The sequence below is a fragment of the Fukomys damarensis genome, unplaced genomic scaffold (genome assembly GCF_012274545.1).
Source record: "Fukomys damarensis isolate Sample0158 unplaced genomic scaffold, DMR_v1.0_HiC HiC_scaffold_1, whole genome shotgun sequence".
Classification (NCBI taxonomy): domain Eukaryota; kingdom Metazoa; phylum Chordata; class Mammalia; order Rodentia; family Bathyergidae; genus Fukomys; species Fukomys damarensis.
The window spans coordinates 25,978,514-26,004,311 of NW_022900913.1; the positions used below are offsets into that span (position 1 = coordinate 25,978,514).

The 25,798-nt window shown below is 38.5% G+C and overlaps 1 protein-coding gene across 1 annotated transcript in view; it reads right to left on the reverse strand.

The window, feature by feature from the left end:
* Adamts12 (ADAM metallopeptidase with thrombospondin type 1 motif 12) overlaps positions 1 to 25,798 on the reverse strand; it is a 184,440-nt gene that overhangs the window by 36,077 nt on the left and 122,565 nt on the right. Inside the window, exons 17-19 of the mRNA XM_010607722.3 lie at positions 19,160 to 19,370; positions 8,209 to 9,339; positions 564 to 716 (exon numbers count right to left, since the gene is read on the reverse strand). Of these exons, the coding sequence (XP_010606024.3) occupies positions 564 to 716; positions 8,209 to 9,339; positions 19,160 to 19,370 (1,495 nt within the window). The remainder of the gene's footprint in view (positions 1 to 563; positions 717 to 8,208; positions 9,340 to 19,159; positions 19,371 to 25,798) is intronic.

A 25,798-nucleotide genomic window follows, 5' to 3' on the forward strand; every position in this document is an offset into this window, starting at 1 on the left:
GTTGAAGTGAGGGCAGGGGTATGGGGAAAATATGAGAACCAAGACCTGTCATGTAAAGGTACAAGATCCCAATGATGAATGTAACTGTGCTGTATACCTAAAATGTTCCAATAAACTTAATGAGGAAGAAAAATAATGCAAATATATTTTTAAAAACCAAATTACCCCTTATGTCTTGGGTTTCTTTTCAGTTTACATCTGGCAGATTAAGCTGTGTATTTGTTTTGTGAAGAGCTGCTGAGCTGTGATTTAATTATATATGTGATAATATATAATTATTCATTATGATGCTAAATTGAAATAATTTCAAAATAACATCGCATCCTGGACAAAGCAATTAATTATGCAAATATAACTATTCCAGTTTATCTTGTAAGGGAAAAGACAAGCAGTTAAAACTGTGTGGGTTAATAAAAACTCCGGACTTCCAAGACTTCTGGCCCACACTTAGCACCAGTGATTTATTCATTCGTTGTTTTCTAAAAGAAAGGAGGCAGAAAGGTGGGAAAGAAGAGAAAGCGCCTTTTATTCCTCTCAGGCCAAGACACGGCCTGACAGCTTACCTTGCTCCAGTTTCCCACTTTCCAGCCGGCACACGGGCGGAGGTGGCATTTCTTGGCGGGGTCGGGCCTCTGGAAGGCAGCGCAGTCCGTGTCCACCTGCGTGCTGCACTCCACAGTTCTCCAGTAGGCGCCCAGACCACACGTGGTGGAGCACTGCCGGGTGAGAAGAGAGGAAACAGGCTGAGGGCTGCTTCCATCACTGGGATCCTGGAGCTGGGGTTATCTGCTCCAGCTGCTAAGACTGCCTGCAGAGCACTGAAATGATATTAATGCGGGTGCCCACACCTACACAAATTAACTGAATCCAGGGACCAGTATAGAAAAAAATTTCTCCAAGTCGTCTTTAGGAAGCAGGTGGAGATGAGAGTCCCTGACTTATATGTAGGAAAAAATCCAGTGTAAATGAAAATATGTTTGCCTTTACATTTTGTTCTGGCACAGAGGCCTATGGGCTGTGGGCACATTGTGTTGTTTCACACCAGTGCTGCTCAGCGTGGATGAGAGATCCCAGCATCTATCTCTTACTTCATGCCCATCTAGCACTGCACTGCATTATCTCACTAACTCCTTTCGGTATGATGTAGCCTGGGCTCACTAAAATGTAGATAACCAAAATAAAGCTTAGAGAGTTGACTTGCCAACCAGTAAGATGGGGTTTCTGCCTCCAAAATCCAGTCTGTTGTGCATTACAGCAGTGTTCCTCCATCTCTAGGGACCTTTGGAAGCACCTGGGGTCTTGCTAAGTGCATCTTCTGATACCGTAGATCTGCAGTGGGGTGGATATTTTGCATTTCTAACAATATCTCAGGTGATGTCATTGTCTTTGGCCCTCAGACCACACTTGGAATTAGAAAGAAGTCACACTGCTTGATCCACTGGTGGTGACTACATTGGTCATCTTTTGCTTCATGTGTAGCCCATTCTCGCAAGGTATTTTCATTTATTTATAATTCTTAAATATCCCAGGTTTAGCTCAGGGTCACCTGGCAGATGATGCAAAATTTCCCCCATAGTTTCTTACATTTTATCTGCTTTATTCCTACATAGGATTGATTTTTCTTCTTCCCCTTTTCTGATTATCAGAAGAGGTGTTGTCTCTGAACACATGAAGCACAGCTCTGAGGTAACTTTTAAAAGGAGACGTTTAAGAAGCTCCACTTTGAATGTTTCTTTTGGTGAATTATTCAAGTCAACACAAACCTTAAGTTTCTTTTGCTGCATCTTTATACTCCATATAATTTTATGTTTCATTTGGTTCAAAATCTTGTATAATAACAAGTTTATACGTATAACATAATGCATAAATTGTAGAATCATAGAAAGGAAGAAGTAGGAAATAGCCTATGTGACCGTCTTATCCAAAGGTTCATTTATGTAGAGGCAGGCTCATCTCTTCTTTAAAGTTTTTTAGAATTAATCTGCATCTTTTGTAAGTGCCTATCTTTCTCCTTTGTACTATACCATGCATCCACGTAGTAGAGATGGTAACAGCTGATGTGCTATGACCACAAATTGCACCAGTGGCCCAACTGTTCATACTTCCTTTCATCTGTGCTGTTTGCAGCTTCTCTCATCAAGAGTTTCTTTAGCTCTTGAATTAGGGCTGTTTTTGTTTTGACTGACAGGATGTAGTGAATGATGTGCTATTTCTCCAAAGGTCTTGATTTCCATCCTAGCCCTTCAACCTCTTCCTTACCATGAGTAGTAAACCTGGACATACTAGAGGGTGAGAGTTTATGTGAAGCACAGCCAGGTGACTCGGCCCAGGCCATCCCAGACCAGCCAGGGTCTGCTGACCCTGAGGCAGGCACCTGACAACCAGGTAAATCTTTTACCTGAGGGTACAATTACAGTTCTGCAGTTGCAAACAATGAGATCTTTCACAGTTTCCTAACTGTCTGAAGCCTGTAAAACTGGTGGTAACACCAGGACCTCCCTCCTTTAATGGATGGTTATGAGGACTAACAGGGATTGTCCATGTACATTGCTTCATACACAGCCAGTGTGCTACAAGTTTTACCTGTTGAGCACTACACATCTGTGAGCACAGGATCACAAGCCCCAGTTTCCAGACATTGGGACCAACAGAGTTTAGGCGTTATGCTGAAGGTCAGGGAAAATATGGCATTTGGCCAAATGCGGGAAAATTGAGGAGAACAAATTTTCAGGCCAGTGACAATCTCATTAATTCTCAAGCGATGGCTGTAGTTGTTTGTACCACATTTATATTGCAAATAAATGCACGTTATCTCTGAGCTTCTGAACGTAGTCCTACTGAGGAACAAAAATTTGTTTAATTCTTTTGACAGTTTCTATTGAGGCAAAAAACACAAAGGAAAGGTAAAAAGAGGAAGCCCATGGAACATAGTAAAAGTAAAAGTGAGATTCTTTCTGTTAGATTTTTACTAATTAAATTAGTTTCAAATTGGGAGTGGGAGAAGTGATAAGAAAAGAGAGCTTGGAAGAGGTGGAAGAACAGCTTTATTTTGCTCATCCTTGTCACAGTTAATGACCTTACAGCAATGGATCGATCTGGTCAAGGAGCAGGTGCTGGGGGGTTCAGAACTGGAACTGATTCTGAGGGTCACATCAGCATTCTGTGAAAGCTGCTCTGAAAGGCCATGGAAAATCATGCTGTCACTTTCATTCTGCAGGACTGCAGAGCCTATATCTAACTGACTGGCCCAGGGGAAATGACTGAATGATGCAGAATCCAAGGAGGGGTGAATTTCTGTCAAAATAAAAGCCCTACTCATGGGCATTCTGTGGCCCTGAAGTTTTCTATTTTGTACCTATAGGCCAGAGCAAACACTTCCTGAGTACCTTCCATTTGCCTGACACACTTCTGAGTACTTTATAGACAATTATTTGTTTTAGCTCATAATCTTGTGAGTCAGGAATTATCATCCCCATTTTACAGATGAGGAAACTGAGAAAGAATAAGAACATATAGTTGGCAAGTGAGTTAGGATTCAAATTCGGAAAACTCAGTTTGAAGCTATATGCCTCTTTATAGTGTTAACTTGGTTGTTATGCCAGTTATTTAATTTTTGAAACCTCAATTAGTAAAACAAGTGCTATATGTAAAGGGAGCTTTGAATAGTCTTGCAGTGCAGGGCAAGAAGTGGGAGTACATCTTAAGAAAGACTCCACCCATACCCTAATAAACTTTAGACACAATTTCTTGGCTTGGAGATCAAAAAGCTTTATGGAAGAGGAAGTTCAAACCTTGATCCTGAATCTTGGAAACAGCCCAAATGGCCATCAGTTGGAGACTGGATAAAAAAGATGTGGTTTTTCTATAAAATGAAATACTACTCAGCCATAAAGAGGGAGAAATTAAAATCATTCATAGGAAAATGGATGCATATTGAAGCCATACTCTTAAGTGAAATAAAGATACTGAATAGTTTCTCTGGTATGAAAAACTAAAAGTGTAAAAAAGATCCAAATGGTATAATTGACAATGTGAAATAGGAAGAAAGGGGCTAATGGTGTAGGGGAAGTGGGAAGGGTAGGGGAAAGGAAATAAGGGGAAAAAATAGGAGAAAATGAAAATATGGAAGCAAAGTCACTGTAAGTAGGGAAGGGTGGAGGGGGTAAAGAGAGGGCAGGGGTATGGGGAAAAAAGAAGAACCAAGACTTGTCATGTTAAGGTACAAGATCTCAATGATGAATGGAACTGTACTGTATTCCTAAAAAGTACCAATAAAATCAATGAGAAAAAGAAAAAAAATGATCCTGAAGAATAAGTAGAATTTAGAAGGGGAGAGGAGGGGAGGAAATCCCAAGCAGAGGAAATAGCATCAATAGTGGCACTAGATGGGGAGAGGGAAAGGTTTAAAGGAAACTGAGAAATTTAGATTTGTTGAAGTATAAGATGGATGACGCAAAGTTGGGGGCAGTAACGTTTGAAAGCCAGATTATGTCAGGTTTGAAGGCTATTGGGTGCTAAATGAGAGTGGATTTTATCTGATCTGTTACTTTATGAAGTACTCGGGCCACAGGTTGGAGATGCCTCATTTGCATGGGCTGCCTTGAGTTAAGAGGAATTGTATTTACCTCAATATAAAATAAATAATACAGTTAATGTATAAAAGTAACAAAATTAAAAAAATATTTTAAAATAAGTGTGTCCAGCTCATGGGCTACATGTTGCATATGTCTGTAAGCAGCACTTTGGTATGATTAAGAATATTCCTTTTTGGGCTGGGGATTTCGCTCAGTGGTTTCTGTGCCTGCTTTTCAAGTGCAAGGTCCCAAGTTCAATCTCCGATAACAACAACAAAAAAAGAATATTTCTTTTGGAAGGCAGACTTGGCAGTCTCACATCTCTTGCAATCATGTGTGGAAGACATGAGAAGGGAGTGTACAGACCAGTAAGACAAGAAGGGCAGTGTCCTAGGGGGTTCTGCATTCTCAATGATGGGGTACTGATGGCATTTCAGACGGGACAGTTCTTCCTCATGAGGGACTTCCCTTTATTATTCTTGGCTCTCAAACTTGGAATGCTGGTTCCAGCCCCCTTTTGTAACTAGCAGAGGCATCCCTACTCTTTGCAAAATCCTCCATCTCAGTGGAAACCACTGGGTCTTAACGAAATCGAGGGGATGACAGAAATGATGAGGTGATGTTGACGTGAAAAACTATCAGTAGTTTATTTTTTAGTAGGACAGAGAAAATTGATATCAGGGTTGATTCCGGAGTTTCTAAGATATGGGTCCCTGCGGGTGAGGAACCTTAGAAACAATTTCAGGGGGGCTGGGGATTTAGCTCAGCGGTTCGGTGGCAGGCTTTGCAAGTGCAAGGGTCCGAGTTCAATCCCTAGTACCAAAAAAAAAAAAAAAAAAAAAAAAAAAAAAAAAAGAAAGTTTCAGGAATGGGCAGGGCAAAAATCAGGGATGATGAGAAACACAAAACCCAAAGCTTCCATTCTTAGCCCTGACCCTCTCTGGCAATTGTACCTCTGAAACTTTTTTTAAAATCTCAAAACCAACATGTATACAGGCAGCAGGCACCAAGCCCTGTCATGAAGTGGATTCCCACTCCAATTATTGATATTCTTGTAACTCTGGAAAACTGCAATGGGCTATTTTTATTTTATTTTTTATTTTTTAGAAAACTGCTTGTAATTAACAATTACTCATGGTTCCACCACTGTTGCCAACATCCTGGAAAGCTACATTGTATTACGACTTTATTTCTGTCAAAGTCAAATGGTGACATTTGAGTTAAAATTATTTGTATCTTGATTTACTATAATCAAAATGTGCTAAGCTTTGGGCTCAAACAGTCATGGTGGTTCACATGCACTTTCTAGTGGTTTAGTTTGCTTTGAATGCAGTCGTCTTCATTGAGTCAATTAACATTTGTCTATTAACGTATATTAAATATTCTCAGGACAGAATCATTACAACACATTCAAATCCAACAATTCCACAATTGCTCTGGGATTTGAGGATGGATGAAAAGATGAGAGGATAGGAAAGAAAACTAATTGCTGGGTGACCCTACAGCTATTTTTGTAAAGAAAACTTTTGTATTAACTTTCTGAGCAAGAAAGGTCCCTCCTATCTTATTCAGCATCCTAATGTGGGGCTCCATCTGATGACTGTCGTAGATGCCTAAAAGCTTCCCCTGTTTACTGCAATTTGTTGTTTCCCCTGATCTGAGCTGAAATTGTTCTCCCAGAGTCACCTGTGACCTGCAGACTATTGAATCCAATATATCCACTGTACCTTTTGTTCCTAGACATTAACAACATCCTATTTCTTTGTGTAAACCTTAAAACTTACTGCTAAATTACTCATGGTGCAAGTGGTTCTGCCTACTTAAATTCTGTCAGACTCAGTTTATTTACCTCTAAAACAGGAAAAATACTACCAATCTCCTATGGTTGTGGTAAGGTTTAAATGAGTGATGCCATGCTAATTAGCATAATAACATCAGGCCTATAAAGCATGCTGCATGCTTTGTAAAAGTTCACTACCAATATCTTCTATTGCTGAGAGCCCTATAGAACTGACTAGGAAAGAAATATGATTAAAATGTCTGGATCATGAAGTCATTTGTCTCCTTTCAGCAAAGTAGAGTACTGTAAGCATGAAAATCTTTGTTATCCCTGAAGTTGGACTCTTGTGAATAGAGATAATAAGATTGTTTACTCATTCATAGAAAATGTGATAACTCACTTTAGAAATAAAACATCAATGTGTAATCATAATTCAAAAATAAATATAGTATTTGGTGCAAAACATTTGTGGGGGTTGAATATACCTATTTATTCATAGTATGATCAATTCTATGACCAGTGAGGCTGGTTAATTTATACAAAAATATTCTATACAGTTGTCAGCTGGTGCCAAAATTAACTAGAGAGAAAGGACAAAGTTAAAAGGTTCATCATCTGGGCCAGTGATTTAGCTCAGTGGTTCTGCTGCCTCTCTCACAAGCACAAGATCCCAAGTTCGATCCCTGGTACCAAAAAAAAAAAAAAGTCATCCAACTGGAGAGTGTGTTTTTAGAGGAGTTGCTTAACCATGAAACTTCTTCCTCTACTTGTAAATTAGTATAAATAACACAATACTTACTCTGCAGGACTGTCAAAAGGAAAAATATAAGAGACTATATGTGAAAGTAGTTTAGAAATTAACATGCTTTATGAATCATGATTGGTATTTTTATATTAGCTGTTAATGTTTCATATCTCTTTAGCTAAGAGGATGAGGCATAAAATGTCATAAAAATGTTGAATGATTTCATTATGTGATTACTTGGCCACAAAATCCTCTTTTGAGTTGTCACATTATTTTAACAAGTTCATACACTGTGCATTACAAATTCATGTAGGTGCAAAATGATTTTGGTGTTCCAAAGGATATCATTTGTTCTAGAAATGGAAAAAAATCTAGCTAATTTTCTGAAGTCTAAAACTGGGGGCCAACATTTTGTCACATATTTATTTACTTCATTCGAACTCTTTCAATGAACTAAAGTGATTTTTTAATGCAAATACTCAGACAAAAGAGAAAAATATCACTGATACAGTGAACTATAGAATTCTTTTAAAGAAAGTCTGCTTGTGATTACTTCATATTTTTTTCCCCAGTATTGGGGATTGAACCCTGGGCTTCACAAATGCTAGGCAAACCCTCCACCACTAAACTACATTCCCTATCCTACTTCACAAGTTTTATACCAGTTCTCTTCATTACCTTCTGATTAAAATATGAAGTTAAACTCAGCTGTGCTTCATCATAGGATCACTGTAGTTTTATAGCCCTAGGGAGCAGTAGAAACGATCTGCACTAGCCTTATCATTCTCCTCTACAGTGACCATATGATTTTGTAGATAAAAAGCAGGCTGAGAAAGATGACTGAATTCTTAATCACGCAGCTGACCAGGTCTCCTGAATTAATCCAGACTTGTTTTTATTGCACCTCCCCATGTGTGCTCTATTTCTCTTATTATATGTTCTCTTTTTCTTCCTTTCATTTGAGGTGTTAGCATACACCTGATTGCTTTACCTTTTCTACATTAGGCTATGATTTGATGAGAGTTCATTTTAGAGTTTGCATGAGAATACAACTCTCCTCATCTTTTCTATGTAGAATCAGGCCGAGGGTGGGAAATCAGACTTCTTACCTCACTCCAGTTTCCTACAATCCAGTATGCAGGGCGGTGGTCCTTAGCAAGCTGCTTGTAATTGGAGGCATTCAGCAAAAATCCTTCAGCAATCAGACTGGTTGCATCTTCTTCAGTCAGGATTGGTTCAGAATCTTGTGTTTTATTCTTGTTGTTTGGAAGTCCCAGGTGGTTATGATTTATTGACTTTTCTGATTGTGTTGGCCAGTGCTCTTCTTCAACAGGGGATGGGACATCACTTGGCTTTTCAGTGACCATTCCTTCAGCTCTGGGTGTTCCACTTTTAAGGGTACTGGGTCTTTGGCTAGCTAGTGATCCTCCCCTCACTGTGCTGACAGGATGCCACAAGGATTCATCCCCATCATGAAGTGTTGGAGGGGTTCCAAGTGGCATTTCTGTATTTTTTTCCATTGGAACATCCTTTCCAGGTACTCTGATCTTGCTCCAAATTACAGAGTTGCTTTCATCTTTGTTCTCAGGCTGTTCACTGTCTTCCCCTGAGCCACTATGAATCTCCATTTCTGGATCTTTGATCAAGGTATTATAGAATGGAGTTGCTTGCCAAGTCATAGCATTGTTGGAAGATGACAAGTCAAAACCACTTGTAACTACAATATCTCCATCTGAGGTAGGAGTAGTAACTGAACTAGAACCATTTTCATCATTGGGTTGAACACCCAAAGACCAGGAATTAAGGATGGGCTGAGAAGTGCTTCCAGTGGAAATGAGATAGTGGGAGTCCTGTTCAGTTTGGCTTGATGTATTCTGCCAGCATTCTCCATCCAGACCTCCATCCAGGTTTTTCTCTTTGGAGGTTGTGATGGAATTGGGGCTACTGATTGCCTGAGTGCTTGTGCTCATAGCCTCAGGCGCTGTGGGTGTAGCCAGCAGTGTGGGCTGGGATGAAGATGGAGGAGTGGGCTTTACAGGGTCTTGGTCAGATGTTGGTAGATTTTTCCCACTAGGAATTGTGGGTTTGTTGGGTTTCAGAACTCTCCGACTTGATGGGCACTGCTGAAGGCCACACAGAGCTCGGCTATTTGGTTTCTTTGTCTTGTCACAAGGTTCACCATGGTTCTTGGCACAGGTGATGCTACGAATCCTCACTCCACCACCACAGGAAACAGAGCACTAGGAAAGAGAGACAGATGTTAATCTACCAGGAAAAGATGCTTTCATTCTCCTGGTGAGGTTTACAGCTGATCAGGACAGGCTGAGTGGCAACTGCACATACGGATAACATTGTCTTCTGCCTCTACATCTGGTTTCAGTGCTCTTTTAGTTTTCTATGAAAATATGTATCTCTAGGGGATAAACTGAGGCTCAGGGTCACCCATTTACCTTCCCAAACTGAAGATATAAACCATGATGCAGTTAAATTGAAGTCTCTTTGGCTTTGAATATTGGGTAGTGAGAGCCAACAAGAACACAGTGATTTAAACAAGCCACCAAATTTCTTCAGCAATAATCTCTTCTAGAGTTGTGATATTATTAAATTAATGTGAAATGTTTACATAGTCTCTGGAATATATTGTTAGTTATAATGAACCTTTTCCATTTTATTTAGAAAATATTATAATTCATGTAGTTTCCTCTCAAAAATTACAATCGCTTGCTTATGACAGCCAGAAAAAGGTTAAAAGCTCAATAATTACCATACTCACACATGTTCATAGATCCAAGGCCTTTTCTGAAATTTAAAGATGAATAGTCAATCAAAGGTGGGATATACCCTTTCCCAAAAAGTTGGGGCAGTCCTTAGCATGGTGCTTATACATTCTGGTGGTGGCTTTTGTCCCCTTCCCTTCCCTCCACATTCTGTAGGGGATGCCCCAGCACAGGCAGCTAGATTGCTTTGGAGGAACCCTGATAGGACAGGCCTTCCTCAGAATTCATGACTAAAAAAAAAAAAAGTTCATTTTATCTGTCTCAGCAGCTGCCAGTCATTTGTAGTTGCCACATCATTTAGATATTTTGAATAATCCATACTTTAATCACACAGGCCTATTTTTAGCTTTCATTTTCAATGGCATTCTAAGTCAACCATTAAACGCCTGGGACTTGAACGTGGACCACTCAGTGCCCATTGCTGGCTGCTTTACATTTTCATGCCTTGTATGTCTGACCCAAACCCAAGTTTCTTAAGGATGCAACTGCAAAATACTCTGGTTTTCCAAGGGCTTCAAGTTATTATTCTGTGTAATGATTACATTAGCTCTGTAGGATTTAGGAGGCAGGAATTATTAGTCCCCTTCTAAAGAGAGGAACACAAGGTTCAGGGACTTGCTTGAAAGGCTGCAAGTCCCTCGCAGAGTAAGAATCAGATTTAGTTCACATAATAAATCCTCCCTGATAGCATCTAGTATAATATTCTGTACAAATAGCTATCCATGGACTCTCTTTATTCACTTGACCAAATATTTAATTTCTTTTCTTCTTTTTTCCTGAGGTACTGGGGATTGGACCTAGAGCCTTGGCACTAAGCTACTTCCTCAGCCCTTTTAATTTTTAAAAAAAATTTTGAGACAAGGTCCTGTGAAGTCAGTAAGTTGCCCAGGCTAGGCTTGAATTTTGTTATCTTCTTATCTCAGCATCTTAATGTTGGAAAAGATGTGTACCACCTAGTCCAGATTTCTCAGAACAATCTCTAAGACACGAGTTTATTATACAAGTTTATTAAGTGATCATTTTATCTGGACAAAAACAGAATGGGAAAATTCTTACCCATGAACATACACTTTTTCTTTTTAGTTTAAGTTCTTTGCTTCTCAAGACCTATTTTTAATTTCCTTTATGTAAGAAAATAATATTGATGTAACATGCTCCCTCTTTATTTCGTTTCAATCAAGTATAATCACTCACTGATATATAATAACTCCGTGAAATCAGTTCCTTTGAGAGACAAAAGATGCCTGCAAACACAGGGGCAGGTAGGGCCAAGGGGATGGCAAGCTTCAGACTAAGCTCAACCAGCAAAGCTGTGACTAAAATGTCCACAAAACACTTGAATGCCGTGTTCTAAGACTGACTTTCCAAATTCAGTTTAAAATAATAACAATAGTACTAATTTTTGCTAAGAACCATACTTCATGGACCAGTAAATGCAGACTTACTTGCTACTAAGTTGAAGCTACCAATTAACAGTTTTGGAGTGAGGAAATTATGCTTCCCACACCTTCTACAACTCACTTGATGCCTGGAAAGGACAGGCTGGAGATATTTATCTTCCTGGTTTGTCACAATAGTTTTGCCTTTAAAATACTTCCTGCTCCATCTAATTTAGTCATTCCGAGTCTCTCTCTGCTTGTTACATTCTAACCTGAGCTTCTCAGATTCTCTGTAAAAATTTGTCAGTTCAACCAAAGCATCCTCAGTGTATATCTAAACACATTTCCATGCAGGTTGCTACAGGCAGGCAGGCAGGCAGGCTGTTTTGAAATTTGAATCATAAAGAGACCCTGGCTCATGACAACTGTTCTTCAGCACTAAGTGGCTCCCTTGCAGTTTTTCTTTCGAAGAAGTGCAATATAATAAGAAACCTTTCAATGTTTTCATTTACTCTTTTCCGTCTCCTTTCTTGCTTTATTTTAACTTGAATTATTTCTAATCCCCTCAGGGATGTGAGAATTCACAATACAACTTCACAAAAAATTTTAAAACTAAAAGTTTAGGAGCATGTGCCCTTCACTCTACAATGAACTATATAGGGGAAGGGATGAACTATAAAACTTGTGATAAGTAGCTTGGACTCCCCAATCTACCATTGTATTAATTCTGTATGATTCACTGATGAAACTTCACTTCCTTGACTGGAAATTAAGAGAAATTAGTACCGGCATTTCCAGACTGCTCTGAAGGTTATGGAAGACAATAGTGAAATACAATGCATACTATATATACAAGACAAATAGTCATTGGAAGCTATTATTATCACTGTTATAATAATGTGCTGGTGATACTCATAGCAATCATAACAAAAGGCTAATTTCTGCTGTCCCGGAGAACTGTCTCATCAGGAGAGCAGGTACAGGCACACATCTGGAAGATGCTGTGGAGACCCATGAATCACTCTGGTTTTCTGCTGGATTTTTTGATTCAGATTGTCTAGGCTTAATGGATACATAGGAGGTCTTTAAATGTACAGATTTCAAGAACTAGGCAATAATAGCTATGTAGCTGATTGTTTAGTTAACATACATTAAATTTTGATGCTTTAAAACAAAAGATTGTTCTTGAACAGGAGTTCTAAAGCAGTAGTACAAGGAATATATTTGACTTATCAATATATATTCTTTAGCCTATTCAATTTTAAAACAATAAACAAGCAAAGTGCAAACACTGAGTTACTGGCTAGTATTTCTAAAATTAGCAATTTCATGTTACTAAAACTCCAGATTCATAGCTTCTCTTGAAAAGCAAATGATCTGCATCTATTGGCCTTGCTCTCAAATGGCAACTCAAAATTTCGCTAGTGGAGACTTGGGTTCTGAGAGGACTATCTATGTTCTCCAGCACCTTTCCTTCCATCCACCTTTTCTTTTCCTTACCGAGTAGACACTGCATCTCCCAAACAACCCGGATGCCTTGTCTTGGCGCTGGGACTTGGGTCCACCAGCACAGTGCTACCTACCCAGGACACTGACCCAAATACTAAATTGCCCTTTCTCAGTTGACAGAACAAGCAGAATTGCTTTGTATTCAGCCCCATGCTTCTTCCAGTACATCTTCCCTGTATTTATCTCCTTAGGTGCTGTCAAGCCCTTCAGATGAGATAAATGCAGTGCTGTGTACTCATCTCAATGGGTAGTTTGAGAATTCTTGAAACCAATTTCAGCTATGATTATTATATGTCCTCACCTTGTAAATTTGAACTGTATACTAGGCAAGCAGCTTGTCAGTCTGTTCCTGTTCTTTCTGGGAGTTGTCTTGCCCTCCTAGCCACCAGTGCTGGATGAGGGCCTCAGGGGAGCCCACTGAGAAAGAGGTCAGCTGCTAAACTGGTCAACTCCACCTGCCCCAGGAGCACTGCAGAGAGGGTGAGGTTCACAACTGGCACAGAGCTGCAGTGTGGAAAGAGTCTATTCAAAATCTCTGTGAGAGTTTTTCAGGAGAGTTAGGCTAAAGGGATGAGTACAGAAACAGCTAATTCAATACAGTCTTAGGCATGTATAAATGCGTGACTGGACCTCATACTAAGACTCAGTTTGAAAGTAAGCAGAAAACTTAGATACTTAGTATGGGTTGAATTGTCCCCCTTCCAATCACCCCCAAAAGATGTGTCAAAGCCCTAATGCCCATTATCTCAGAATATGATTCTGTTTGGACAGAGGCTCTTTCCAGAGGGAATCAAGTTAAAATTAGATCAGTAGCATAGGCCCTAATGCAATATTTCTTATAAAAATGGGTGAAATTGGGACTCAGAGAGAACATTGTGAGCAGATGAAATGGGGACTGTGGTGATGCCTTTAAAAGCCAAGGAATACCAAAGATTACCTGAAAACCAACGGGAGCTAGAAAAAAACCCCTGAAGATCAGTAGCATAGGCCCTAATGCAATATTTCTTATAAAAAAGGGTGAAATTGGGACTCAGAGAGAACATTGTGAGCAAATGAAATGGGACTGTGGTGATGCCTTTAAAAGCCAAGGAATACCAAAGATTACCTGAAAACCAACGGGAGCTAGAAAAAACCCCTGATATGATTAGCCACATCCTGCTGAAACCTTGATCTTGGATTTCTAGCTTTTGAAAATGTGAGACAAGAAATTTCTACTTAAGTCAGATACTTTGTTGTTCTTTTTTAGACTAGCCCTAGAAGACTAACGCAGTATACTCAACAACTAAAACAAAAAATCAGATATAATGAAGGGAATCAATATGGTACCCAACTGGCTTCCTCTGAATAGCTGTTTCAAACAAGGGAGTGCATATTTGTTCTTCAGAAAGCCTGGCAGAGCACAGGCTGTGGATGTCTGGAAAGAATTGAGAGGCTGGCACTGCCAGGTGCCAATAGCAGACATGATCAAAGTCCAATCATCAGGGCCAGCTGCACTGGAGTGCCTAGATCTTAACAAAAATGAGGACTCCAGAGGGCAAGTAACTCTTGGAAATATCTCATATCCCTGTTTTCTCTCTCTCTGCTTTTAGTTTTCAGAAATTCCTCTGTCTGCTTCTCAGTTAGTCATAGATATGGCCTTGGTGTCTGCTGTCTTGCCTTCTACCCAAAGAATCAAGGAGAGCTCATTTGTAGAACTGGCATATAGTCTGTTTAGTCACTCTGTACTCCAACTACCTCATGAACAGCTTTCACTTAGATTATTTCAATTAGTGAGATTCTCAGTGATCTAATTGTTTTGCTCATTTGAGTCAGGTGCAAGTAAGGCAGATTAAAGACCTTCCTATGTTGTGAACATATCTGCTTTTGGATTGTTTACCTCAGATCCCAGCACATACATTCAAAGGCATCACTAATCTTTTTAAAATTCTGTTCAAACCATTTAAGATGCTTTTCTTTCTGAGATGCTTTACTTTGTGAGGGTAACTCATTCATTTTCAAGTCTTTGGCATCTCAACAATCATTATGCAGAGTCTGGAATTCCAGCAAAGTAAAAAAGGATGATCTATAAATTATTTTCAAACATATTACATTTCTTATGAATGCTAACAGCTGTCAGGTTGCTATATTTTGCAGATATTTGAGATGTATTACAGTGCAGTGCCCAGACTAGAAGCTTTCTCATTCAAATCCTGGTGGCTTTGTGACCTTGAACAAATTTCTAAGCATCTGTATGCCTCAGTTTCTCCATCTAGGGCTAAAATCCTGTAGGATTACATTATTAATGCTCAAAAAATATTAAATACATATAATTTCCAATAAATTTGCAATAATATAGAGTTAAATATTTATTTCTATTTTGCAATGTCCTAGATACTTTGTTTTTATGGAATAGATTAATTTTTTTAAGCCTCAAACATTTTTGTAGAACTTAAAAAAATTGACAAACCTTAATCAATTGCATAAAATAGCCATGGTTGAAGGGATGGGTAGATGAACATGAAGGAGGCCACAGAGCAATTATTTTGGGACTTTTGAGTACCATTGATAGGTAAAGTTTGCAAACTTAAAGTAGCATGGAAAATGGGTCTTCATCTTCTTCACTGATAATAAAGTCATTGATTAGAGAACACTATCTGCTAGGCACTATGCTAAGTGCTTACATGGATTATTTTATTCAACCAAGTCTTTTTAGATGAGGAGAAGCTGAGAGTTAATACTAGCACAAGAGCGCACAGAGATTTTCAGAGCTAGAACAGCTGCATAACAGGCGATCCTCCCAGGTCTATTAGTCTATTTGACTAAAAGTATAAGGATGGTTTACAGTTCAGGACACTGAGGCCATGGAAGATAAACTAATTTTCCTAAGACTGTATATGAGTTTATGCAGTGCAGATTAGAATGTGGCTCATTCTCTTTGCTCTCTTCTCACTTCCATTCCTGCCCAGGATATGCAAAGCTAGACATATTTATTAGCTACATGATGCTGTTAGTGGTGATCCATCCATCCATCCATCCATCCATCCATCCATCCATCCATCCATCCATGCAAAAAGATAAGACAGCTCTCTAGAAAGCATCTGACCAAACAATTTTCTATTTATAATCCTGGAATCATTATTAATATTCTCACATAACTTTGGCTATTTATTACAGTAGGGATGTCTCTTGAAGAAGTACTCTTCCATCTATTAGATGGAGAGCTGTGGAGCTCATTGTGAGATCCTTATTGCATTGGTTGCCTGCATGCAGTGGATTAAACTGCAAGCTAAATCACAGTAACCCTATTATCTTCATCTTTAGATTTCAATCTCTGCTTGCAGCCCTGGCCTTGACTTCTATTTTACTACTACAATATTTAAGTCCTTTCATTGTAAAGTGCCTGAAACAATCTTGGAAAGACAAGTTGTGTATAAACAAACACACACAACCTGGCTTCTGGAATTCTTATTTGCCACATGCATATGTAAATCATATCAAGTCAAACAGCATCTCAGACTGCTTGGCAGTCAGTGGGGGGAAAAGGCCAAATAAACACATAAACACGTGGGGTAAATCAACCAGGAGAAAATTAAAGGTAACCACCCAGAGATTAAACCTACTCATCTACAAGTGGCTGTGCAAGGATTTGACCCCAGGGAGCTGTGTCCTAGGGAGCCATGCCCTTCATCACTGGATTGGCTGCCTGACTCTGAAGTGGTTAACTCTGGGAAAAATGGGAGTCCCAGAAACTTTGATGTCTTGCCTTTGTTCACAACAAATAGAGTCTTCCTTTCTTCTCTCCAAACCACCAAAACCACAACAAGATTCTTAGAGAAATTTGAGATTATTAGTAGATGGCTAGAGTCAGACACTTGGCTTGGTGGAGTAGTGACTAGTCTCAGGGGGCAGGGATGCCCTTTCTGGGGAAAAAGAACTTCTTCTGATCCCTTCTGGTTGAAATTGAGTGTGGTAGCCTGGCATACCTAAGTTCACTTTTCCTCATTTCTTGGTTAGTAGAGAAATCTTCATAGGGGAGGATAGCTCAGGAATTTGCCTTTCCTTCTTCCCATTTTGGTTGGCAAGGGGAGATCATGCTACAGGAATCTAGAAGGTTCTCAGTTCTTGGCTCTTTTGGCCCAGTCACCTTGCGGCTTCAAGGTCAACCAGGTGAGCCAGATCACTCAGCACAGAAAAAAGGATTAGGTACAGCCAAAGCATTATCCTGCTTCAAATAATATTGGTACTAAGGCAAAATACAGACAATAAATACTTTGTACCAAGAATGACTATATCATCACTCTTAAAAACAGCAGCTAAGCATGCTTAAACTGTCAAACAGATTTCACCATAGTCAATTAAAGTTTATTAAAGGGTTATCAGCGTGAGAGCAAAGGGAAAAAAGGAAGACCCATATAGTGACTCTCTCGATGCTGATTAAAAGCACTTCTCCCAATCGCATCTCTTGAGTGAAGGAATTGATTCAGCCTTTCTGCTCATTTCTGTCAAGTAAAAGTTAGAAACCACAGATTCCATGGACGCTGTCAGTTGATTATGCCTGTGATTTGGAACCACGGGCACAAGTACTTATCATATTGTGCCAACGCTTGGTCCATTGTTCTCTAGCCAAGACAGGTTATTATGTTCTGCATACATATGAACACAATAAGAATGCCTCAACCAAATCTATAATTACAGTCCTTTAAAAAGGAGTAAGACTTTGGCAATTAGTAAATTCTACATGACAAGAATTATTAACTGTTTTGGATGCAGCCAACACACTTTTGGTAAACAGATTTAATAGATCAGTCACAATACACCATTCAGCCTTATTTTGACAACACTGTAATTTACAGCAATCTAGATTGGTTGTGGACTAATAGGCCAGGCTAGCAGTATGCTATGATTACTTTCTCCAGTAAATACTAGGGAGATATTCTAGTTTATTGGTGATATGTGCACATACAACAGTCATAAACCCATCATATATCTGTATTAGTTGGTAGTTCTATTTTCTTTACGTGAATACCTTTGTCTTTTCATTTTTTTTCCTTTCTTTTTTTTGGGGGGGTGTTAATTTCTTCCATTTGATAGAAAGATTTTATAGTATATGTATCATGTTTTCACTTCTTTATTTTCACCCAGATGCCCAACAGAACATCCTGCACAGAATTAGAGGCTAATTCGTTAGCTAACTTATGATTTTGAGGTAATGAAACAGTCTTGAAAATAAGGTTATCAAGCTGCTATTTTCAGTGCTCTGCCTTCAAATTGGTATCTTTAGAGAGGTTAGCTTTGTTTATACAAATTATAGAATTCCTCTTTAGGAAGTGCTTTTAGAGAAACCTTATAAACTATACATGCAAAGCAATGTCTTTTATTTATATTCAAATAATACTTTTAAACACAAAGGTATTATCCCAGTTGATCATATTGCTCATGTATTCATCAGAGTCTCAATTGTATTTTTTTGTGGCAATTGAACATTTTCCTTTTTTACTGAGAGTCAGTCCTCAGATGGGTTTCTGCAATTTGCTGGTCAATGGTAACATGATTATAGGCAAAACATAACTTCTCAAGGAAACTCAAAACGGGGGGGAGCATTTATCTCAAAATTCTGGCCTGTTGATGTTTAAAGATTATTTATTAGAAAATAAATGACTAGAAAGTCATTCCTTAGATCATTGATTGAAATGCACAAAGGAAGCAGAGATAAGCCCTTTGGAGACTCCAGGCATCTTGGAGAAAGAAAAGCTTTACTTTCTCTAATCACTCTGGGAAAACAAAAAGGTATGATACAACCAGGGTCTATGGTACCCACAGAAAGTGAGTATGGGAACTTTTCATAGCCTTCTTGCCCTCTGATTTTTAACTATACTTAGAGTAGATCGAATTAACTTTGGGAAAATTCAATGCTTATTTGAATTTATATGGCTAATAACAGATCTTAAATATGTGCTAGATAGATGAATGAGCTTCTCTGAGTGTTCAGTACATTCATCATTCCACCTACAGCAACACTCCTTTGGTTTTAGTTAACCATATGGTGTACTGGTAAGTGTTTAACAAACTGGTTTTCGGGGTGGGAGGAGGAGCCCTGGTTTGTTATGGATGGTTTAACAATGGGCCAGCAAAAATCCTGACAATTTAGCAATTGGCTGCCACAAGCCTGTTCTAGTGGAGTGCCACTTTATCTCTGTGAGTAACTGATTGCTGGGGCGGTTGCAAGGAAGATCCTATAAGAATAGAAGAAAAGATAATGAGCAGTGGGAAATGCAGGAAATAGGCCAGAGGTGATATCTGCTGTCTTATTGTGCAAGTTTCCCTTAGCTCACTTTGGATTACAGGAATTGGGAAAGAGGCATTGGTAAAGATGAAGTATGAATAATGCCAGTTTTCCTTCTAAGCCTTGAGCTCACCTCACTCCAGTTGCCCACCGTCCAGTCCGATGGACACAGAACATCTCTGTTACAGGAACTGAGGGCCTTGGGCTTCAGCAGGTGCTGGCAGTCTGTAGCTGGGAGAGCTTGCTCATCAGAGCCCATGGTCTGGATGCACAGCACTGTTCGCCTCTTCTCTCCGTAGGGCCCACATGTTGTTGAACATGCTTCCCACTCCCCTGCCCACCACCTGTAGGCAAACATGAACACAGGGAAAGATCACTGAAATCATAGCAGCATTCATTTGACCATGAAAAGAGAAAGCAGGTGAGAGTTACGGATTGCAAGGTGGGAGGTTGTTGGTAAAACTGCCTTCTAAGAAGTATTCTACTGACAGGGCCACAGTACCTGGTTCAACCACAGCCCAAGTCCAGTGGAACACTGGGCACCAGAAGTTGTTAAACAAACATGCTTTTCCATAAAAAACAATATGTATGTCCTCTTTCTGTCCATAAAACTGAAGACCAGGTAGTTTCTGTGGAACTTCAAACTGTTTAAAGTCTTGTTTTTTCATCTGTTAAATGAGTGTAACAATATCAACTTCATAGGAGTACTGTGGATTTAATCAATGGTCAGTTCATGTGAAGTGCTTTGTATAAAGCCTCATACATAACTGCTCAATCATTTGTTATGATTTAATGTTATTTTGACTGTTGGTATTAAAAGAATCCAATTAATCTCTAGGTTTCCTGGCTCTTAATCAAATGTTTTTCTATTTCAGTGTGAAGCAGGTACAAACACATTGTACCCAGTTTTACTTATGACATTTAATTGGAATATATGGTGAATGTTTTAAAACATTACTAAAACACATTGCCATTAATTCCCCTCAAAACAATCCCCCCTACTTCAAACACATTTATTCCATTGCTCTTGCCACTTTCTGAAGCAGTTCTGGAAGTACTCTTTCATGAATATCTTTGCAATTATGGTAAAAAAGTACAATGATATTTCAATTTACATACTTAACTTGTCCCATGATTCTGGACAACATGGCCACATTTGTGCTCATGCAGGAAAGATGGCTGCATCTGTGTTGGTTACCCAATGCCGAGTTCGAAAACAAAAACAAAAATTTGCCAAATGCTTCTGTTCGCAAACCAAATTGTTCACAAACAAAAGCATTCATGAATAGAGGAACCAACGCACAATGAATGCTGCTGCTCAGTGCCACTCAGCAGAAAGTGCCATTCAGACTTATGATAATTGCACATCATGTCTTCATCCATCTTATTCACCAGATCTGGCACCGCGTGACTTCTGGCTGTTACCCAAAGTCAATATGACCATGAAAGATAAGTGTTGTTGTCAGTGAATTCAAGACTTTGAAGCAGCCACGACAGTGCAACTAAAGACACTCACGGAAAAGGACTTCTAGAACTGCTTCAGAAAGTGTTAAGAACAATGAGGTAAGCATAGTTAAAGAAATGTGTAGTATTTGTGGGGGTGGTTAAAGGTAATGTGTCTTTTACTGTAAGAAATACTGAAAATTTAAACACAGTATATTTCAATTATACCTTGTATTTAGAAAATGATCACTTAGGGGCACTACCTTCAGTTTTGCCTTCTTATCTCCTGCAGTCTAATTGTCAACAATTTAATGGTTTATTTAATAAGAAAGAGTAGAAAGAAGATATTTAAATAAGACAATTTCTCGTTAGCTGTTCTTAACAAGTTAAGCAGTTTAAACTTGTCTAAATCAGTATTCTTGATTCAGCTGCTCTTGAATTTATTAGTTGAAACTGTTGGCTAAATTAATATTCTCTGAGGACAAACAAATAGGTGCCCATTATCTGTGAGTGATTGACTCAGAGTTTCAGGATGTGGCTCACTGGTTTCATGGAATGTTTTTGAAAATGGCAGGGAGCGCTCTCTTTTCTTCCTTCCCTGTCACTGTGCAAATCTTCCCAATGCAAAAAGACCAAAAAAAAAAAAAAAAAAAAAAAAATTAAGAAAAACCCTTCTCAGTGTAGTTTGAATTCACCTTTGCTTCTATGGACAGCATCTCTCTGTATCGTAATACAGTGAGGTCCTTCTAATTTCCTAGGGGAAACAGTATACTGTGGAAAGCCTTTCACTTCTGATTTTAAGAAAGCCTCCTGACCTTGAGATAGTACTGACTGTTGGTATTGTAAAGAAGATAAAACTTTGTATTGTTTTTGTTTATTATATATTGGATTTACTTGAGTAGAATTTATTTTGATTCCCATACTTTAAATTTCAAATTAAAATATTAGAAGGAAGCTTTTTCTCAATCCTATTATATTGCTCAGTTAATAAGTAATTAAAATTATGTGTTTAATCTTGGTGTTTAATATCTGGCTGTCATGTGGGGCTAAAGAGCTGGTACTGTGAAGGAATGATGTGAAAGCAAATAAATGCCCACTGTATTAATCTAATTACTTTGTCTTACCTTTGACATTTCCAAGAGAAGCCAGGCACACTACTGAATATATAAATGTCATTCTCAAAAGGCCTTAATCTGAACTGACTGAAAGCCTAATTTATCTAATTACCTGTTACAGGGTTTTCAGCTGCAATATCACAAAGTGATAATGGACCTTCTTGTTTTCTCTCTTTTTTTTTTAAAGTTTTCTCCAGTCCCCCTGGAAGTCCCTTTATACGTGCTTAAGCTTCTACCCAATCTTTTTATGGCAGTGCTTGCCCAGGCAGCTTGACCACCAATGGACCAGGTCACTTTACTCTTTCTGAGCTCATTACTCAGATAAACTTAGAGTCCAGATCTGAATTTGTCAATCTCTTTCTCATCACAGCATTTTCCATTAAAAAAAAATCAACTTTCATAATTGTTATCTTTGTTTGTACTAATTTTCTTCTATAAAAGAATTTTAATGAAAGATAGTGCAATTGACCAATTCAATTATATTCTATATTCCTTAACAATATAAGTTCTTTTTCCTTCCATGCTTTATATATAGCATACCTCCATATTCTGACTGCCATCCATTACTCCGACCTCCTATGTCTTATGTTCTGGTTCCATGAATACACCACGTTTAGTCCTCTCCCTGATTTCATCAGTTTTCTGCAATCTTGGTGATCCCATTCCTTTTATTTAGATTGCAAGTTCTCAACCAATGGAGATTCCCACATTCCCTCCCCATGGGTATTTGGTATTGTCTACAGACATTTTTTGGTTGTCACAAAGAGAACTATGAAAGTTAGAGCCAACATCTAGTGATTAAGGACACAGATGCTGTGAAACTTCTTACAATGCACAGAATAGTCCCCCAAAGAAAGAAGTGTTCAGCTCAAACTGTTCATAGTGCTGAGGGTGGAAAACTTTGCTTTAAACCATTGCCATGTTTTCCTGCATCAAAACCTATATACAGTTGCCAGAGTTGAATGAACATCAGATGTTTACTGAGCACTTTAGATATAATTACAGTGTACTATAACAGTTAAGCCTTGCAGAGTTTTGCTTTGATGAAAACAAAAGTTCAGAGAAAAGTTAGTAGAGAGCAAAGACTTAAATGACCTCTTTCTGCAATCAGATACACTTTAATTCCAAAGAATTTCTTTCTTGACAGGCTTACTCTATCCTGGTACATGCTATGCAAGACTTCCATCCTGAAAGTCATTGGATGCATAATATATTTTTTTTTAGGTTTAGATAATCAGGATCTTTTATTAAATACTTAAAAAAATTCTACTGGAAAGTCCTTTGGAGAAGAGCAAAGAATGTCAAAATTGGATGTAAAAACAAGATATTAATGAAGAAAAACAATTGAGAAATAAAAAAGATTAAACATTGCACATGAAACCCTTTTGGGAGATGAAGTGACAGCCCTGAATGTTGAGTATGAACTTTTCAGATATCATGTAAATTCGATGACAGAGGAAGATATTACAATTTGAAGTCTCTATCCAAGGGAACTACTGGGCTAAGACTGCAAAAATTAATGTTCATTTATTATTTATACATTAAAAAGAACAGTAACTTAATTTCTTTAATTCTTTTGTGAATTTTGTACACATGACCTCATTTTGGAGTCAGACTTTCCTGCTTGTTCATAAACTTTCACTGTATTCCAATGAGAGGAATATTTTAAATTTGGGAGCAGGTTGTTCATTCTGAACTTTGCTCATTCTGAGATTCTGGGCAGCAGTGTGGTGGAGTAGGACAGCCAGGCTTCTCAGCTGACAGATCTGGGCTCAAATCCAAACTCAATCATTTATAGCCAAGTGACCTTGCAAAGTCATGATGGCCTTAGTGTCCTCCTCTGTATAATGAGATTTAAAATATCGACCTATCTGAGTGGCTGACAGTTTTACATGATATGATGTTATACAAAGGGCTTGGAAAAGAGTGGATGGTTAAAAATTACTAGTTTCTTCTCCATCCTTTTTCTTCTAGCACATAGCACTGAATTTCTTTAAATTCTTATCTCCTCACACAGCACTTGGAGTTAATATTCATAACCCTCTCCTGACTACTTCATAAACACTTGTGGAAGCTGAAATGTGATCACAAGTAAGAAGGACTTTTAAAAAGCCAACCACTGTGTCTGAATATTTCATAGAACCTGTTTAGCTTATTGCCTCATACTTCAGAATGCATTTTTAAAATGTTTAACTGTATGTGTATAATTAACATTTTTAGCGGTTAAAGTCTCTGGCTGAGCTAGAGCTTTATCTCTTTCAATGTAGATAAACTGCATGATAGAACACTGCTTAATTTTCTAATTTATGCTTTTACTAAGGGTTTTTAATTATTTTATCCAAGATGGATTAAATAAACAATTATGGATACAAGAAAGGGACTATATTTACAGCATAAGAACAAAATAATTTTTTAAATGAAATTTCAATAAAATTAACCAGCTGGGGCCAAGTAATCCTCTAAATACAGGAATCATTTATTTTAAACACACATTTATAAATGTGTGTATGCATGAGTGTGTGAGTGTGTGTATATATATATATATATATAGGTTTGTGCGTTGTGTTTGTGTGTGTGCACACATCATCTTGGGTATGGAAACAAAACAAGAGGAAACATTTTATTTTGTAGGTTCAGAAGACACTATTGTACCAATAATATATCTTTTTCTGAAAGGTACATCTTTAGCTTGAGATTTGAACTGAGTCAAATCAGACTTGACCTGCTAATTTTGCTGATTTTTAATGATCACAAGCTGGGAGTCTTGGCATTAATCATGAAGAAAAGTAGTCTCAAAGGAACTCACACATTTGGAAACAGATGCCAAGAGAAAGGAAAAAAAAACAGCTTAAGTAGAATCATAAAATTCTACCAATTGGCAAAGCTGTAGAAAGACTTGCCAAATTGCTTATCCTTTGATCATTTTTCTCATGTATAATCTTCAAGTTATGATTCCAGTACAACAACAGAAGCTGGGGAAAAGGATGAAGTTTTTTCTTTCCCAGAAGTGTGACAGTGTAGAAGGCAGAAGCATCCACTGTAGAAACGATCATCAGCTCAGCAAGAACACCTGGGCCCTGGATGTCACATTTACACTGTTTGGGACCATGCACTGGCTGTCTGGCAGACCCACTCCTGTGTGTGGCCATAGGTACTTGTATTCTCACTGCCAGGGCTTCATTACTGATTTTGTGACAGGAGGCTGTGTAGTCTGTTCAAGAATTTTGCTCTGGATCAAGAAGGTATATCTGTGTACTCAGTTTAAGAAATGCTGCAGCAGAAAAAGAGTATCATTTACCTTGTTCTATCATACTGCTTTCACAGCCAAGCGATGAAAAGATGCCTACTAAACACAAAGCTGTAAGGAAAGCAGGGATCTGTGGATAGCAGCTAGGAAGGAAGGGCCCTGAGCTAAGCCCCTGACTCTGGCTCCAGTCCTAAAACATCCCCATCTTGTCAATATTTATGCATCTTATATTGCCTTCCTGATTGTAAACTTAAGGGAGTGACACACAGGTATTGTGCCATTACAAAACCTACTTGGCCACATGTCTCAAGGAAATGGCTTTGGAGCCTCTATAATTTGGTGGAAGAATCTCCTTTGCCCTTTTCCTGCTGTTATGCTTGCATTAAGTGGCCTGTATTAGTGCCCCCTGACTGCTGTATCAAATTAACACAAACTTGGAATTATGGTTAGATCTAAAATGCCCTCCCAAAATCTCATTCGGAGGTGAGTCATAGATGGAAGGATCAGGACACTGGAGGTGTGATGTGAAAGGATTTATTCTCATTCCTGGTTCATATCATTTTTTTTTTTTTTGCTTCCTGTCCACTACGTGATAAACAGCTTTCCTTCACCATGAAGTTCTGCAAGTGAACCGAACTCACTGAAACTCTAAGCCAAAATAAGTGCTCCTTTAAGTTGCAAGTATTAGCTGTTTTGTCCCAACAACAAGAATGTGTCTAATACATTTGGTAGCTCAAAACAATAAAAATTTAATCTCTTACAGTTTTGGATGCCAGATATCCAAAATCAGTATTACTGCACCGAAATTCAGGTGTCAGTAGCGCTGTGCTTCTTCTGAAGGCATTAGTGTAGAATTCTTTGTGTCTTCAGTTTGTGGTGGTTGGTGACTTCACCACTCTAATCTTCAAGGTCAGTATCTTCAAATCTCTGTGTGTGTGTGTGTGTGTGTGTGTGTGTGTGTGTGTGT